Here is a 19,082-nt window from a genome sequence, read left to right on the forward strand (position 1 = left end):
TCTGTATGTGTCCCTAGGTCTAAAGTGGGTCTCTTGTAGACAGCATATATATGGGTCTTGTTTTTGTATCCATTCAGCCAATCTGTGTCTTTTGGTGGGAGCATTTAATCCATTTATGTTTAAAGTAATTATCGATATGTATGTTCCTATTCCCATTTTCTTAATTGTTTTGGGCTTATTATTGTAGGTCTTTTCCTTCTCTTGTGTTTCCTTCTTAGAGATGTTCCTTTAGCATTTGTTGTAAAGGTGGTTTCGTGGTGCTGAAGTCTCTCAGCTTTTGCTTGTCTGTAAAGGTTTTTATTTCTCCCTCAAATCTCAATGAGATCCTTGCTGGGTAGAGAAATCTTGGTTTTAGGTTTTTGTCCTTCATCACTTTAAATACGTCCTGCCAGTCCCTTCTGGCTTGCAGAGTTTCTGCTGAAACATCAGCTGTTAACCTTATGGGGATTCCCTTGTGTGTTATTTGTTGTTTTTACCTTGCTACTTTTTTTCTTTTTTCCAGTATGCGGGCCTCTCACTGTTGTGGACTCTCCCGTGCGTAGCACAGGCTCCGGACGCCCAGTCTCAGCAGCCATGGCTCACAGGCCCAGCCGGTCCACAGAATGTGGGATCCTCCCAGACCGGGGCACGAATCCGTGTCTCCTGCATTAGCAGGTGGACTCTCAACCACTGCGCCACCAGGAAGCCCTACCTTGCTGCTTTTAATATGTTTTCTTTGTATTTACTTTTTGACAGTTTGCTTAATATGTGTCTTGGCATGTTTCTCCTTGGATTTATCCTGTATGGGACTCTCTGTGCTTCCTGGACTTGATTAACTATTTTCTTTCCCATATTAGGGAAGTTTTTAACTGTAATCTCTTCAAATATTTTCTCAGTCCCTTTCTTTTTCTCTTCTTCATCTGGGACCTCTACAATTCGAATGTTGGTGCATTTAATGTTGTCCCAGAGATCTCTGAGACAGTCCTCAGGTCTTTTCACTCTTTTTTTTTATTCTGCTCTGCAGTAGTTATTCCATTATTTTATCTTCGAGGTCTCTTATCCATTCTTTTGCCTCAGTTGTTCTGCTTTTGATCCCTTCTAGCCTGTTTTCAATTTCACTTATTGTGTTGTTCATCATTGCTTGTTTCCTCTTTAGTTCTTCTAGGTCCTTGTTAAATGTTTCTTTTATTTTCTCCATTCTGTTTCCAAGATTTTGGATCATCTTTACTAGCATTATTCTGAATTCTTTTTCAGGTAGACTGCCTCTTTCCTCTTCATTTGTTAGGTCTGGTGGGTTTTTATCTTGCTCCTTCATAGGCTGTGTGTTTTTCTGTCTTCTCCTTTTGCTTATCATACTGTGTTTGGGGTCTCCTTTTTGCAGGCTGCAGGTTCATAGTTCCCGTTGTTTTTGGTGTCTGTCCCCAGTGGCTAAAGTTGGTTCAGTGGGTTGTGTAGGCTTCCTGGTGGAGAGGCCTAGTGCCTGTGTTCTGGTGGATGAGGCTGGATCTTGTCTTTCTGGTGGGCCAGTCCACATCTAGTCATGTGGTTTGGGGTGTCTGTGGCTTTATTATGATTTTCGGCAGCCTTTCTGCTAATTGGTGGCGTTGTGTTCCTGTCTTGCTGGTAGTTTGGCATAGAGTGTGCAGCACTGTAGCTTGCTGGTTGTTGAGTGAAGCTGGGCATTGGTGTTGAGATGGACATCTCTGGGAGACTTTCGCTGTTTGATATTACGTGGAGTTGGGAGATCTCTTGTGGACCAGTGTCCTGAAGTTGGCTCCTCCTCCTCAGAGGCACAGCACTGACTCCTGGGTACAGCACCAAGAGCCTTTCATCCACATGGCTCAGAATAAAAGGGAGAAATTAGAAAGAATGAAAAAAAGAGGATAAAATAAAATAAAGTAAGATAAAATAAAATAAAGTTATTAAAATAAAAAATAATTATTAAGAAAAAAAAAATTTTTAAGTAAAAACAACAACAACAAAAGGACAGACAGAGCCCTAGGACAAATGGTGAAAGCAAAGCTATACAGACAAAATCTCACACAGAAGTATACACATACACACTCACAAAAAGAGGAAAAAGTAATGTATTTTGCTCCCAAAGTCCACCTCATCAATTTGGGATGATTCATTGTCTATTCAGGTGTTCCACAGATGCAGGGCACATCAAGTTGATTGTGGAGATTTAATCCGTTGCTCCTGAGGCTGCTGGGAGAAATTTCCCTTTCTCTTCTTTGTTCACACAGCTCCCAGGGTTCAGCTTTGGATTTTTCCCCGCCTCTGCGTGTAGGTCACCGGAGGGCATCTGTTCTTCACTCAGACAGGACGGGGTTAAAGGAGCAGCAATTCACGGGTCTGGCTCACTCGGGCCAGGGGGAGGGAGGGGCACGGAGTGCGGGGCAAGCCTGCGGTGGCAGAGGCCATCATGACGTCGCACCAGCCTGAGGCGCGCATGTGTTCTCCCGGGGAAGTTTTCTCTGGATCACGGGACCCTGGCAGTGGCGGGCTGCACAGGTTCCCGGTAGGGGAGGTGTGGAAAATGACCTGTGCTTGCACACAGGCTTTTTGGTGGCAGCAGCAGCGGCCTTAACATTTCATGCCCGTCTCCGGGGTCTGTGCTGTTAGCCATGGCTCGCGCCCATTTCTGGAGCTCCTTTAAGCAGCGCTCTTAATCCCCTGTCTTCCCGCACCAGGAAACAAAGAGGGAAGAAAAGTCTCTTGCCTCTTCGGCAGGTCCAGACATTTTCCTGGACTCCCTCCCGGCTAGCCGTGGTGCACTAACCCCTTCAGGCTGTGTTGCCGCCACCAGTCCTCTCCCTGCCATCTGACCAAAGCCCGAGCCTCAGCTCCCAGCCCCCGCCTGCCCCAGTGGTGAGCAGACAAGCCTCTCGGGCTGGTGAGTGCTGGTTGGCACCGATCCTCTGTGCGGAAATCTCTCCGCTTTTCTCTCCACACCCTTGTTGCTGTGCTCTCCTCCGTGGCTCCGAAGCTTCCCCCCTCCACCACCCGCAGTCTCCGCCCGGGAAGGGGCTTCCTAGTGTGTGGAAACCTTTCCTCCTTCACAGCTCCCTTCCACTGGTGCATGTCCTGTCCCTACTCTTTTTTTTTTTTTTTTTTTTTTTTTTTTGTGATACGTGGGTCTCTCACTGTTGTGGCCTCTCCAGTTGCGGAGCACAGGCTCCGGACTCACAGACTCAGTGGCCATGGCTCACGGGACTAGCCGCTCTGCGGCATGTGGGATCTTCCCAGACCAGGGCATGAACCCATGTCCCCTGCATTGGTGGGCAGACTCTCAACCACTGCGCCACCAGGGAAGCCCCTGTCCCTACTCTTTTGTCTGTGTTTATTCTTTTTTCTTTTGCCCTACCCAGGTATGGGGGAGTTTCTTGCCTTTTGGGAGGTCTGAGGTCTTCTGCCAAAATTCATTGGGTGTTCTGTAGGAGTTGTTCCACGTGTAGATGTATTTCTGATGTATCTGTGGGGAGGAAGGTGATCTCCACGTCTTACTCTTCCGCCATCTTCTCCCTCTCCTTCACCCAGGTTTTGAGCTATTTTATTAATTTTGTTTGTAGGATGCTGTTCTGATGCAATTTTGTGCGAACAAATTGGACAAGAAGGACTTCTTTGGAAAATCAGATCCTTTTCTTGTATTTTATCGAAGTAATGAAGATGGCAGGTAGATTTATCTTTTATGAATTTTAAGGCTATTATAACTATGACTTTATCAGTTTTTCTCAGATATTCATATTAAATTGATAAACAAATATTTTGGTAATCAAAAAATTGATTTGATTTTTTATTCTCAATAATAATGTGTAACTTTATAGGCATTTTATGTTTTTTTGATATTTATAATGAATGATTTTCAGCTTCATAGAAACATTTCCTCTTTACTTTTCCTAAAATTATATTATTGCCTTAATAGAATGGATGATTTATATGTTTGTGGAAATCTAAAATTATGAAACTAAAGTATTTTGTTATAGAATTGAACGCTTAAGCCAATTTCTTGGAGAAGAATATGGAGTTTAGGGGTTGCTTTTTATTCTACAGGGTTTTTTCAATGATATCTAACATTCAGGAAAATGTTTCATTACCCTCTAGTAATTTGAATATTTTACCAGTTATGATTAGACTGGTTTCTTTGTGATTTGAAAATGTATTATAGAGTTATAATTTATTTTATTTTTTTATTGAAGTATAGTTAATATACAATATTATATGAGTTACAGGTGTACAATATAGTGATTCACAAGTTTTAAAGATTGCACTTCATTTATAATTATTTTACAATATTGGCTACATTCCTTGTATTGTATTATATCCTTGTAGCTTATTTTATACAAAATAGTTTGTAACTCTTATTTCCCTACTCTAACATTGCTCCTCCTCTCTCCTCTTTCATCACTGGTAACCAATAGTTTGTTCTCTATATCCATGGGTCTGCTTCTTTTTTGTTATATTCACTAGTTTGTTGTAGTTTTTAGATTCCACATATAAGGAATATCATACAGTATATGTCTTTCTCTGTCTGACTTATTTCTCGTAGCATAGTATCCTCTAAGTCCATCCATGTTATTGCAAATGGCAAAGTTTTCATTCTTTTTTATTGTCTGAGTAGTATTCCATTGTACAGAGTATAATTTAATACATATGACTCTACGATGAAATACATTTTATTGTTATCTTCTATGATTCTTACTGTATTGTCAGTAGTAATGAAAAAGTTTAGTGGTTAAATTTATGAGTTAAATGAGGTCCTGCTGCCTAGGTGTAAACCGTGACCCTGCTACTTAATAGCTGTGGGACCATAGGCAAGTTTTTAAACTCATGACACTCAGTTTCCTCATCTGTAAAATGGGCTATGATCATAGTTATCTCCCAGGGCTGTTGAGAGTATCAAATGAGTTACTACACAAAAATCATCTAGAAGCTTCCCTAACATAAGAATTATGTTAGCTGTTATTATTATTATTATCTTATGGTATAATGTTTCCTCTTCTGTTTTCCTTAACTGTGCATAATAAAATACTAGCTAAAGAGAAAATGTCATTTGGAGATTAAAATTAGGAGAATAGAATATAAAAAAAAAGTAACCTGCTTCACTTATATATGAAATTATACAACATGTTAATATTATGTAATAAGTATAAAATGGTACATAAAAATAGAAAGTTTGCTATTTAAAGTGATTATACTGAGCAATATAAAATGAAGCTTAACATAGTGTATGAATTTTGCTGATGCAGCTACTGGGCAACTGTTGGTTATTTTTGTTGAGGTATCATATGGTTGGATTTTGCATGCTTCTTTTCTATTTTGGTGGTAAAAATGTTAGAGTAGCATTTGTATCTGAATACTAATTTACCCATGTGAAAAATATTGGACAGTGGATGAAATAATCATATTTTCCAGTCATTTCACAGTTAGGAAAAAAACTAAAGGATTGTTAAAATTTTCTTGAATTAAAAAGTTCTTATGTTTCCTCCTGTTTGAATGACTTATTTCCTGAATTTTCTATTTTATTCTTACTAGTTTTCTTAGAAATATTTGTTGTACAATTATAGAATTTCAGTCTATCATACATTTAATGCTCCTTGTAAGAGATATATTACAAAATTTATTATGTTTATAAAAATAGTATTAACTTGTTGATTAAATAAAATATAAATATTGAGTGCAACTTATCCAAAAATCTCAAATCATTTAAAAATAACTATTGCTAAAATTTTGTGAATCTCATTTCAGAAAACTTTCCACTTGCATATACACAGAGAAAATAGTTTGCCAGCTAGATCCAAATATATATATTAGGGCATATGTATTAATATACATATGTTTTGTTCTGATGAGTTTTGAATGAATAAAAATGCTTTTACTCCTCAATTTTTATGTGTGTTTTTGTAACTGCAAAGACTTTATCTTCATTTTTAAGATGTATTTGAACACGGAGCTACTTCAGAAATTGCTTGTTGCCTAGTGGTTGAGGCTCATATTATAAGAAAGAGTAAAACTTAATTTCTACTGTAAGCATTAATGAAAATCCATTATAATATATGATTACAAATTCTTATTTTCTTGCTTTCACATTATTTAGTAATTTGACCTGTATTCATAATTAGGTAATAATTTTCCTTTGGAATAACTGTTTTTTGGTAATTGGCTTCATTTAAGGTATTTAAACAGGTTATTTAATAAAAATATTTTTCTTATAATGCTATGTGTAATACGTATATACATACACATTTATATTTATATAGCAATACTCCTGAATTCAGGAGCAATACTCCTGAATAGTAGAAAGAGCTACCTCAGACTCCTGTTAGAATTTTCACTAATTACACTAGTGCTGGAATACTAGAGAGATTTTGGTGTCTATATCACATCTAATGCTTTACAAATGAGAATGATTAATAGAAGACAGATGACTACCTCACTTACAAGTAACTCACTAAGAAGGTGAGTCACTTTATTAAGAGAAGAAGTTTCAATGTATTTCATTTCTATTGCTGATAATACTAGGAATATGACAGAAATTTTGATTTAACTGTAAGCAAAAAGGCCTAGAAGTCAGTAGATTATTGAGCATGTTAGTTTGAAGATGGTTCATTGGTCGCTTTATTTCTATCTAGCTCTCTATCGATTTAATCTACTATCTATCTATCTATCATCCATCTATCATCTATCTATCTTCTACCTACCTATCTAGATACCTATATAGCAAGGTATCTATATCTATCACCATACCAAAGATTGGTATATATTAGAATATGATATAAGAGAAGAAGAGAAAGTCCCTTTGTAAATCTTTAAGAATATGTAGTGTTATGAAGATTGGCAGATGCCTGTTTATGAAAACAATATACATACTTTTGTCCCTAAGAATTTTTCTTAACCATTTTTGTGTACTTCTGCTTTTTCTCATTTGATTCCCTCTATTTTTCTCCTGCCTATTTCTCCTTATCTCCCTTAATTTTCTTCCTTTTGCTTCAGATATTTTGATTAACCTTTTATTTTTTTATTTTATTTTTTATAACATCTTTATTGGAGTATAATTGCTATACAATGGTGTGTTAGTTTCTGCTTTATAACAAAGTGAATCAGTTATACATATACATATATTCCCATATATCTTCCCTCTTGCATCTCCCTCCCTCCCACCCTCCCTATCCCCCTCTAGGTGGTCACAAACCACCAAGCTGATCTTCCAGTGCTATGCGGCTGCTTCCCACTAGCTATCTATTTTAAGTTTGGTAGTGTATATATGTCCGTGCCACTCTTTAACTTTGTCAGAGCTTACCCTTCCCCCTCCCCATATCCTCAAGTCCATGCTCTAGTAGCTCTGTGTCTTTATTCCCATCTTACCCGTAGGTTCTTCATGACCTTTTTTTTTTCTTAGATTCCATATAGATGTGTTAGCATATGGTATTTGTTTTTCTCTTTCTGACATACTTCATTCTGTATGACAGACTCTAGGTCCATCCACCTCACTACAAATAACTCAATTTCGTTTCTTTTCATGGCTGAGTAATATTCCATTGTGTATATGTGCCACATCTTCTTTATCCATTCATCTGTTGGTGGACACTTAGGTTGCTTCCATGTCCTGGTTATTGTAAATAGAGCTGCAATGAACATTTTGGTACATGACTCTTTTTGAATTATGGTTTTCTCAGGGTATATGCCCAGTAGTGGGATTGCTGGGTCATGTGGTAGTTCTATTTGTAGTTTTTTAAGGAATCTCCATACTGTTCTCCATAGTGACTGTATCAATTTACATTCCCACCAACAGTGCAGGAGTGTTCCCTTTTCTCCACACCCTCTCCAGCATTTATTGTTTCTAGATTTTTTGATAATGGCCATTCTGACCGGTGTGAGATGATATCTCATTGTAGTTTTGATTTGCATTTCTCTAATTATTAATGATGTTGAGCATTCTTTCATGTGTTTGTTGGCAATCTGTATATCTTCTTTGGAGAAATGTCTATTTAGGTCTTCTGCCCATTTTTGGATTGGGTTGTTTGTGTTTTTGTTATTGAGCTGCTTGAGCTGCTTGTAAATTTTGGAGATTAATCCTTTCTCAGTTGCTTCATTTGCAAATATTTTCTCCCATTCTGAGGCTTCTCTTTTGGTCTTGTTTATTGTTTCCTTTGCTGTGCAAAAGCTTTGAAGTTTCATTAGGTCTCATTTGGTTTTATTTCCATTTCTGTAGGGGGTGGGTCAGAAAGGATCTTGCTGTGATTTATGTCATAGAGTGTTCTGCCTATGTTTTCCTCTAAGAATTTGATAGTGTCTGGCCTTACATTTAGGTCTTTAATTCATTTTGAGTTTTTTTTTTTTAGTTTATTTTTGTGTATGGTGTTAGGGAGTGTTCTAATTTCATACTTTTACATCTGCCTGTCCAGTTTTCCCGGCACCACTTATTGAAGAGGCTGTCTTTTCTCCACTGTATATTCTTGCCTCCTTTATCAAAGATAAGTTGACCATATGTTCGTGGGTTTATCTCTGGGCTTCCTATCCTGTTCCATTGATCTATCTTTCTGTTTTTGTGCCAGTACCATAGTGTCTTCATTACTGTAGCTTTGTAGTATAGTCTGAAGTCAGGGAGCCTGATTCCTCCAGCTCCGTTTTTCGTTCTCAAGATTGCTTTGACTATTTGGGGTCTTTTGTGTTTCCATACAAATTGTGAAATTTTTTGTTCTAGTTCTGTGAAAAATGCCAGTGGTAGTTTGATAGAGATTGCATTGAATCTGTAGATTGCTTTGGGTAGTAGAGTCATTTTCACAATGTGGATTCTTCTAATCCAAGAACATGCTATATCTCTCCATCTATTTGTATCATCTTTAATTTCTTTCATCAGTGTTTTATAATTTTCTGCATACAGGTCTTTTGTTTCCTTAGGTAGGTTTATTCCTAGATATTTTATTCTTCTTGTTGCAATGGTAAATGGGAGTGTTTTCTTGATTTCACTTTCAGATTTTTCATCATTAGTGTTTAGGAATGCCAGAGATTTCTGTGCATTAATTTTGTATCCTGCTACTTTAACAAATTCATTGATTAGCTCGAGTAGTTTTCTGGTAGCATCATTGGGATTCTCTATGTATAGTATCATGTCATCTGCAAGCAGTTACAGCTTTACTTCTTCTTTTCTGATTTGGATTCCTTTTATTTCTTTTTCTTCTCTGATTGCTGTGGCTAAAACTTCCAAAACTATGTTGGATAATAGTGGTGAGAGTGGGCTACTTTGTCTTATTCCTGATCTTAGTGAAAATGGTTTCAGTTTTTCACCATTGAGGATGATGTTGGCTGTTGATTAACCTTTTAGAGTCTTTTCTATCCTCTTTCTTCCTTTTAATGTCTTTTGCCCCCAGTGATTCCTACATTTCTCTGGGTGACTCAACTTTGAGAGCATTTGACCACATTATATACACACATATTCTCTTGAGCTCTGTCAATTTAGTAACATGATTTTCTTTAGATAGGTGAGGATACTACCAGGAAGAGTATGGCACTAATGCCATAAATATTAAATTGCATACATTATCCATTTATATTATGTTTCTATTTTATCTCTTAATGCAGAGAGATGCTTTCTTGCCTATGAAGCAGAAAGTTGACTCAAGGCCCTTTCAAAGTGAGATTATTTTCTTATGAGGTTTAGTTACAGTATGTTCACTATGGTAGTTATATAATAACTCTCATGCTAATGACTATTAGAGGAATCCCTTGAATTTAGAACAATTGACGACTAAGATTTTAGTGAAGATTGTGTTTAGGTATTGTTCTAACCAAGATTATTTAAAACATTTTATAGCTCAGTAACTGCTGCATAAATTTGCATTTAGGCAAAAACATTTCCAGGACCTGATTGATGTCTGGAGATTGAATGATTTGGTGGAAACAATACTGGAATTTGAATCAGAAAACCTAGTTTAAGGCTCCATGTATTCTACCCCTTATTTTATATTGTTGAATTGCTATCTTTCTTCCATCTAGGGATTCTTTAGGTATATAGAGTCAACAGTTTAAAGAAAGAAAGAACCACATACTGAGTGGTCTTACTATAAATTTATTATGCTAATCTTAAATAGGCCCTTAGCCCTCCCCAGAAATCTTACTCCCTTTCCTTAATCCATCAGTTTTCCCTCCCTCCCAGACACTTTAGCACTTTTGCCCTCTTCCTTCTCTGCTGGTTATCTTGCTTTCTATTTAATAAGAAAATGGAAGCAATTGGAGAACTTCCTCAAGATCCCATCACAGCATCTACCCCTGTGCTCGACCTTCCTGAATGCTCTGCAAAGTGACTATCTGTGCTCCCAAGGCCAACCCCTCCATTGATTTCCTCTATCCCATCCACTTGCATCTTATTCAGGACATTACTCTATCTTTTATCCCCTTTCTTTCATGCATCACAGATTGTTTTCTCTCTAATGTACTTTTTCCTTTAGCATACAACCTTGCTGTTATTTCTTTCATCTTGAAAAAAATTAAAAAGTAACAAAAAACAAACCTTTCACTTGACTAATCTTTCCCCTTTAAGCTATCCCCAATTTCTCTTTTTCTCTTTACAGCTAAACTGCTCAAAAGTGTTGTTTATACAGTCTACCTCATTTTCTCTTCTCTTTCTTAAACCCATTCCAACCAGATTTTTGTCTCCAGCACTCTAGCAAAACTGCCCTTCTCAGGGTTACTGATGACCTTCATATTCTTAGTGACCCATGGATACTTTTCACTGTATCAATTTGTCACCACAATTTTTATAGAGAGTATTTACAATGCAGCTTTAGGATTTATTGAACTTGCAGATCATTTTTAGTAAACTCATTGTGAAATCTCATTGTTTTATGTTATGATGAGCTAACCTGTAAAGTTTTAAAACTGCAAATCTCTTTTTATTGACTGATATAGCAGCAAAAGAGGGACTGGTAACATGTATTCTGCACAAAAAGAAACAGAAGAATGACTACTAAAACAATATATTATAACTGAATCATGAAAATAACTGAAAACTTTTTTTTACAGTTTTACAATTTGTCATAAAACAGAAGTTGTCAAAAACACTCTGAATCCTATTTGGCAAGCATTCAAGATCTCAGTCAGAGCTTTATGTAATGGCGATTATGACAGGTAAAATAAATGACAACTTTTCTGAGAGTTTTGAATATTCACTATAGTTTTTGTATCCAATAATCTAAGTTGAATTTTAAAAATTAAGTTGGCTCCTTTACCAATGTAAATGTGTATTTACAAAAGCATAGTTGATTTATTCAGAATTTTTTTAAATAACTTTTTTTTTAATCCACAATGATTTGGGGAGGAGGGATAATATGAGAAATTAAAATTGAAATTAAAATTTGATTTAACTAATTTTCAAGAAAAAAATGTGCAAAGTGATAAAAATATATTGAATATTTGTTTAACATATTCAAAAGTCATCCCAGAATTTTCATTTCCTCAAGATTTTCATTTGGTATTATCTTTCTAGAGAGGAATAAGTAAATATAGAAGATACATAAGTTTATGACTACGTATGTTATAAACCCTGATTTACTCCTGAGAATCCTATTTGATATCACTGCTCCCATGGTTGCTGAATTATAAATGTTCTAGACATGTAGAACAAGGAAATTCTGGTGTTTTACAAATAGGTGGGTGAGGTGGCCCTGAAGATCTTCCCACAATATACCTGAAGATTTTTAGTATCAAAGTTATTTTATTTTTCTTATGAAAGTTGATTGTAAGATTATAATACAAAACCCCCTATTCACCCCAAAAGATATTTTTTATCTTATTACTCGTATATTAGAAAAATGAAGATTTATTATATTAACAAATATCATAGAAAGAACTATTGATTGGTATATTGGTATATGTCATTAAATTTACTTTAAAATTTATTATGCTATTTGACTGTCACTTTATTTAATAGTATCATAACTCTATTTAATTGTACTCATTCTAAGAAAGTGATTCTTGTAATATGGTTCCTATTTAGCAGCATCAGCAGCAACTGATGAAACTTGTAGAAATTAAAGTCTTGGGCCCAACCCAGGCCTACTGAACTGGGAACACTGGGCATGAGGTCCAACAATTCACGTTTTGACAAGCCCTCCATGTGATTCTGATCCATGCTGAGTTTGAGAAATACTTCTCTAAGATAATGGTTTTGAAGAGAGGAGGAGTAGCTCTATACCTCTCTATTGAGAAGCTATGTCAAACTATAAATGCTTTTCCCATATACTTTCTTACTCTGTTTAAAGAATTAAAAATCTGTATGATTTTAGAAACCTATTTTAAGATATAAATTGAAGAATAGTATTAAAATTAGCAAAATCAACTTTAAACTATTTTGTAAAACCTGAAAGCATATTTTATCTAAGAAAATCTATAACTTACTTTTTAACATTCAATCATATGTTAATTTGATCTTACTAAGTAACTTCACTCTGTGTGTATGTTTTCCCCGTGGACAGAACAGTCAAAGTAGAGGTGTATGACTGGGATCGAGATGGAAGGTAAGGCATTGTCTTTTCTTTTGTTTTTGCTCTTAAAACTTATAATGCTTTAAGAAGCAAATATGCTGAAATGACCACATTTTCAAATTTTAATTTTATATTGAATATTTTTTGTCTTGTTTTTCTAAGCATTACTGAGGTGTTCACATGAGATTTTAAGAATAATTGTATCAAACTTGTGAAATAAAATAGAGGTCGTCCTTCTTTCTAGTAATATAGTAAAGATTTTCAACTTGGACTTGATGAGTTCTCATTATGCACAATTTATAGATTCTAGTTTTATATCTAGAGTAGTGATTCTCAAATTTCTGTATCTCATAATCTCTCTGAAGATTCCTATAACCTTTCTACACCTATCATCCATAGGAACACACCTGAGCTCCCCCTCCAAAAAGAAAAAAAGGACACACACCTCACAAACAAACAGCAAAACAAAACTCTGGAATTATGTCTGGTGATTGCCAATAAAAATAGTTAAGCAGAGCTCCAAAATCATGGTCTCCCTCTGCATACCCCAGCATCTTAATGAGTAAAAGAGTGGAACACACTACTTTTTCTCTTTCTTTTTTAAGTATTTTTCCACTGTTTCTACTGTTTTAAGTAGGACTGATATTGAGGTGTTTTTAAATGATGTTAAACCAAGGAACCCAGACATGCTCAAATCTCACCTTGCTCTAGATAACTGTTTCTTTAGGTGGTTCCTGAAGGGACTGAATATACAGATACCAAAGGAGAATGACAAGTGGGAAATCAAAGTCACTTAATTTTACTTGGCTAGTGTTCTCCATTCCAGCCTAGAGCTCACTGGTAAACGGAGCTGAAGCATTAGGTTAAAGCTGAAGATCTAAGCAAGGCCATTCTCTCTGTGTTTTATATAAGCCAGCAGCCAAGCCCCAAAAGATGAAAATGTCTAGATACCCAAGCACTACTGTTAATACAGGAACAAATTTGATTGAAAAAGTGGCCTGTCCTGAGGAAGCACCTCCCCTTATTTCTTCTGCTTACATGGGTAGAAAAATTCATCAAGGCAAGGCCCTCCACCAGCAGAAAGATTGTGACTCGCCAAAGGCTCAGATGATGATTAGCATTTTTAGTGATTAAGTATTTTCTAATTAATGTATGCACATTGTTTCTTTTAGACATAATGCTATTGCAAACTTAATAGACAACAGTACAGTGTGAACATAACATTTTTAAATGAAATAGAGGTGGCATACAATATTGTTAGTTTCAGGTGTACTACAAAGTATTTTAACATTTGCATAGATTATGAAATTATCACCAGGATAAGTATTATAACCATCTATCATCATAGAAAGTTATTACATTATTGAACATATTGCTTATGTTGTGTAGTATGCCATGACTTAGTTATTATATAATTGCAGGTTTGTACCTCTTAACCGCCTACACCTATTTCACATACCCACTACCTGCCTACGTTCTGGCACCCACCCAGTAGTTCTCTGTATCTATGAGTCTGTTTTCATTTTATTTGTTAGTTTTGTTTGTTTGTTTGTTTGTTTTACATTATACATATAAGTGAAATCATGAGGTATTTGTCTTTTTCTGTCTGACTTACTTCACTTATTATAATACCCTCTAGATTCATCCATGTCGCAAATGGTAAGATTTCAATTTTTTTAAATTTCTAAGTAATATTCCATTGTGTGTGTGTGTGTGTGTGTGTGTGTGTGTGTGTGTGTATCATCTTCCTCATCTATCAAATGAAACTCGGATTGCTTCCATATATTGGCTATTGTGAATAATGCTTCAATGAACATTGGTGTGCGTATATCTTTTCAAATTAGTATTTTTGTTTTCTTTGGGAAAATACCCAGAAGTGAAATTGCTGGATCATATGGCGGTTCTTTAATTTTCTGAGAATTTGTCTTACTGTTTTCCATAGTAGCTTCACCAGTTTACAATCCCACCAACAATACATGAGGATTCCCTTTGCTCCATATTCTCACCAACACTTGTTATTTGTTGTCTTTTTTGATAGTCATTCTGAACATGTGTAAAGTGATATCTCATTGAGGTTTTGATTTGAAATTTGCCTGATGGTTAGTGATGTTGAGCATCTTTTCATGTGCCTGGTGTATGTGCCATCTGTATGTCTTCTTTGGAAAAGTGTCTATTTAGGTCCTCTCCCATTTCTTATTCTGTTTGTTTGTTTTTATTGTTGTTGAGTTGTATGAGTTCCTTCCACATTTTTGATATTAACCCCTTTTCAGATATATTGTTTGCTAATATCTTCTTTCATTCTGTGTTTTTAGCTGTGTTTTTATTTCTTGATAGTTTCTTCTGATGTACAAAAGTTTTTTGGTTTGATATAGTCCCGTTTGTTCACCTTTTCTTTTGTTTCCTTTGCCTGCAGAGACAGATCCAAAAAAATATTGCTAAGATGAATGTAAGAGAGTATACTGCCTACTTTTTCTTTTAGGCATTTTATACTTTCAGTTCTTACACTTAAGTCTTAATCCATTTTGAGTTTATTTTTGTGTATGGTGTGAATAAGTAGCCCAGGTCAATTCCTATGAATATAGCTGTCCAATTTTCCCAACATTATTTATTGAACAATCTGTCTTTTGTCCATTTTATATTCTTCCCTCCTTTGTTGTAGATTAATTGACCATGTAAATGTGGATTTATTTCTGGGTTCTCTATTCTGTTCCACTGATGTATGGTTCTGTTTTTGTTCTAGTACCATAATATTTTGATTACAGTAGCTTTGTAGTAGACTTTAAAATCAGGTAGAGTGATACCTGAAGCTTTCTTCTTCTCTCTCAAGATTGTTTTGTCTATCAGAGATTTCCATACAAATTTGGGAGTTATTGATCCTAGTCCTGTGAAAAATGACATTGGTATTTTGATAGGGATGATTTTGAATCTGTAGATTGTCTTGGATAGTATGGTCACTTTAACAATATAAATCCTTCCAATCTGTGAGCATGGTATGTCATTCCATTTGTTTTGCTTCATCTTCAATTTCTTTCAACAATGTATTATAGTATTCTGAGTATAAATATTTTACCTCCTTGGTTAAATTTATTCCTAGGTATTTTATTTTTTTGATGCAGTTGTAACTTGGATTGTTTTCTTAATTTCTCTTTCTGATAGTTTGCTTTTAGTGTATAGGAATGCAACATATTTCTGTATATTAATTTTGTATCCTGATACTTACTGAATGTATTTGTTAGTTCTAATAGTTTTCTGATAGCATTTTTAGAATTTCATATATATATATATATATATATATATATATATATATATATATATATATAGTACCATGTCATCTGCAAAGAGTGACACTTTACTTCTTCCTTTCCAGTTTGGATTCCTTTTAATTTTTTTTCTCATCTGATTTCTGTGGTTGGGACCTTTAATACTTTGTTGAATGAAAGTGGCAAGAGTGGGCATCTTCTTCTTGTTCCTGCTTTTAGAGGAAATGCTTTGAGGCTTTCTGCATTGAGTATGATGTTGACTGTGGGCTTGTCATGTATAGTCTTTATTACGTTGAGGTATGTTTCCTATATATCCACTTTGTTAAGAGTTTTTATCATAAATGGATGTTGAATTTGACAGTAGATTTTTCTGCATCTATTGAGATGATCACATGCTTTTTAACCTTTGGTTTGTTAATGTGGTGTACTACATTTATTGATTTGCAGATATTGAACCATTTTTGCATCCTTGGGTTAAATACTACGTGATCATGGTCTATGATCCTTTAAATGTATTTTGAATTCCGTCTGCTAATATTTTGTTGAGGATTTTTGCATGTCTGCTCATCAGTGATATTTGCCTGTAATTTTCTTTTTTGTGGCATCTTGTCTGGTTTTGGTATCATAGTGATTCTGGCATACCTTCCTCTTCAACTTTTTGGAATAGGTTTGAGAAGGATAGGTGTGAAATGATTGTGTTAAATGTTAAATGATTAAATGATGGTTAAATGCCTAAGTGATTTAAATGATGGTAGAATTGACCTGTGAATCCATCTGGTCCTGAACTTTTGTTTGTTGAGAGTTTTTTGATTACTAATTCGATGTAATTACTGGAATTGGTCTTTTTAAAAATGTCCTCTTGATTTTGTCTTGGGAGAGTTTACATTTCTAGGAGTTTATCTATTTCTTCTTAGTTGTTTATTTTATGTTAGGTTGTTCATTTTATTGGTGTATAATTTTTAGTATTCTCTTATGATCTTTTGTATTTCTGTGGTATCAGTTGTAACTTGTCCCTTTGTTTCTGATTTTATTTATTTGGGCTCTTTTTTTATTGATGAGCATGGCTAAATGTTTATCAATATGTTTATTATTTCAGAGAACTAGCTTCTGATTCATTGGTCTTTTCTGTTTTTACTCTCTGTTTCATATATTTCTGCTCTGATACTTATTATTTCTCTCCTTCTACTATCTTTGGGTTTTATTTGTTCTTTTTTTAGTTCCTTTATGTGTAAGGTTTGATTCTTTATTTGAGAGTTTCTTGTTTCCTGAGGTAGGCTTGTATCACTGTAAACTTCCCTCTTAGAACTGCTTTTGCTGCATCCCGTAACTTTTGGATCACTGTGTTTCCATTTTTATTTGTCTTCAGGTCTTTTTTAATGTCCTCTTTGGTTTTTTCAGTGACCCATTGATTGTTTAGTAGCATATTGTTTAGCCTTAACATTTTGTGGTTTTGCAATGTTTTCTGTGTTTATTTCTAGTCTCATACTGTTGTGGTCACAGAAGATGCTTGATATGATTGCAATCTTCTTAAATTTATAGAGACTTGTTTTGTGGCCAGCATGTGATCTATTTGGAGAATGAACATAACTTTTATATGCACTGCAAAACCAAAAAATTCATGTGACTCAATTTATTGTGATATTTACTTTACTGTGGTGGTCTGGCACCAAACTAACAATACCTCCAAGGTATTCCTGTACCTTGCTTTCAATGTGATGTAAAAAATGGATGAATCATTCTTAGGTAAAAGTCTTATGTAACAAGAAGTTTGGTAATTTGGTAGAGATGAATGAGTGTATGTTTTGAAAGAATCCTAAGAGACATCAAACAGGCTAGTGAAATGTATAAAAGAGCTGTCTCATATTATGTGAATTAGAGTGAGAGCAAAGGTAAGTCAAAGAGAGTAGGGATAGATTGAAAAGTAGAGTTAGAGAAAGACATCATTTATGAAATGTAGTTCAAAGAAGTAAAGCATTTGATTCATTAGCTTTAGGAACTTTTTTCAATTAAAAATGATGCTTGGAGACATGAATTTAGCAGCAAAGAAAATATTTGGATACATGGTTTTGTAAGTTTGTGTTGTCATTGGATTATCAATTATTTGGGAGAAAGATTGGCAGGTGGTAGATATGCCATCATGAGCAGCACATTCAAAGGAAGCCTGAGGAGTTCAAGACTGTCTGACAATAAAAGGGTGAAGTTGGGAGGGAAAAGATTGTTAGGGGAACTTTAAATATTTCTTCAAAATGAATTTTACAATTAGTAGAATAATGAGAGGAATGCATTTTAATTATATAAGTGGCCTAATAACTTTTTAATGTTGGGGTAAAAATGCTTTCTTTAATGTGAAATATATCTCTATATTTGAATATAAAATATTTTAATGTGGAATTCTGTATAATCCATGTACATTAAAGCAGGTTTTTTTTTTAGGTTTTTTTTTAATGTAAGCAAAATTATCATTTGGTGAATGACTTATAAAAAGCAAAATCAAAATCATCATTAAATGAATTTGATAATCCTTTCAACTAAATAATATATGAAATTTGAAAGGTAATTTAGTCTCCGATAAAAATGATGCTTAAAAGTTATAAAATAATGCAGATATAAGTTTTATAATACAATAAAATAGTCACTGTGTAGATTGTGATACAAGTTGATATTCCACCTGGTGGTTACATGTGGTATATTAACATATTGCTATTACATTTTTGCATTCATTTTTATATATTTGGCATAATTTTTCAATGTAGTTGTTCTTTTCTTAAATCAGAGTGAACATGATATGATACTCGTGTTTTATGATACAATGTAATTATCAGCAGAGACTGCTTTCTGTTCTTTGTCTTCCTGCCATCTTTAATATTTGTCATAAATCCTATATGTGTATCATTATTTAAATTCTATAAATGTATATCCGAGTGCTTTTGATTCTTCTTTTTAGAAAACAGTATCTGCTTGGTGGCTTCCATCCTTTATTTTTTTCTTTTTGACAGCTAGACTAGCTTTGTTCAGTAGAAATATAATGTGAGTCATATGTGTATTTCAAATTTTCTAGTGGCAACATTAACAAGTAAAACTAAGCCAGTGAAATTGATGTAAAAATAATTTTAAAAATTTAATCTTATACATGCAAAATGTTATTTTATTATGGAATCAATATAAAATTATTAAGGAGAAAAATTAAAATTTTTTTATACTAAGTCTTTGAAATCTGGTATGTATTTCATGCTTACAGCACATCTCAACTGAGACTGGCTATATATCAAGTGCCCTGTAGCAACATATGGTTGGCAGTTATCATATTGGACAGCACTGTGTAAAGTTTAATGAAATTGTTGACCTGAAACAAATAAACTGC

General features: G+C 34.6%; 1 protein-coding gene across 3 annotated transcripts in view; it reads left to right on the plus strand.

Annotated features, from left to right (window-relative positions):
- The window catches only part of CPNE8 (copine 8), a 329,571-nt gene that overhangs the window by 166,636 nt on the left and 143,853 nt on the right, over window positions 1-19,082 (plus strand). For all 3 annotated transcript variants that reach the window (XM_060166571.1, XM_060166572.1, XM_060166573.1), the window contains 3 exons: window positions 3,552-3,655; window positions 11,002-11,106; window positions 12,453-12,494. In XM_060166571.1, coding sequence (XP_060022554.1) covers window positions 3,552-3,655; window positions 11,002-11,106; window positions 12,453-12,494 — 251 coding nt within the window. The remainder of the gene's footprint in view (window positions 1-3,551; window positions 3,656-11,001; window positions 11,107-12,452; window positions 12,495-19,082) is intronic.

This window comes from Lagenorhynchus albirostris, chromosome 11 (genome assembly GCF_949774975.1).
Source record: "Lagenorhynchus albirostris chromosome 11, mLagAlb1.1, whole genome shotgun sequence".
Lineage (NCBI taxonomy): Eukaryota > Metazoa > Chordata > Mammalia > Artiodactyla > Delphinidae > Lagenorhynchus > Lagenorhynchus albirostris.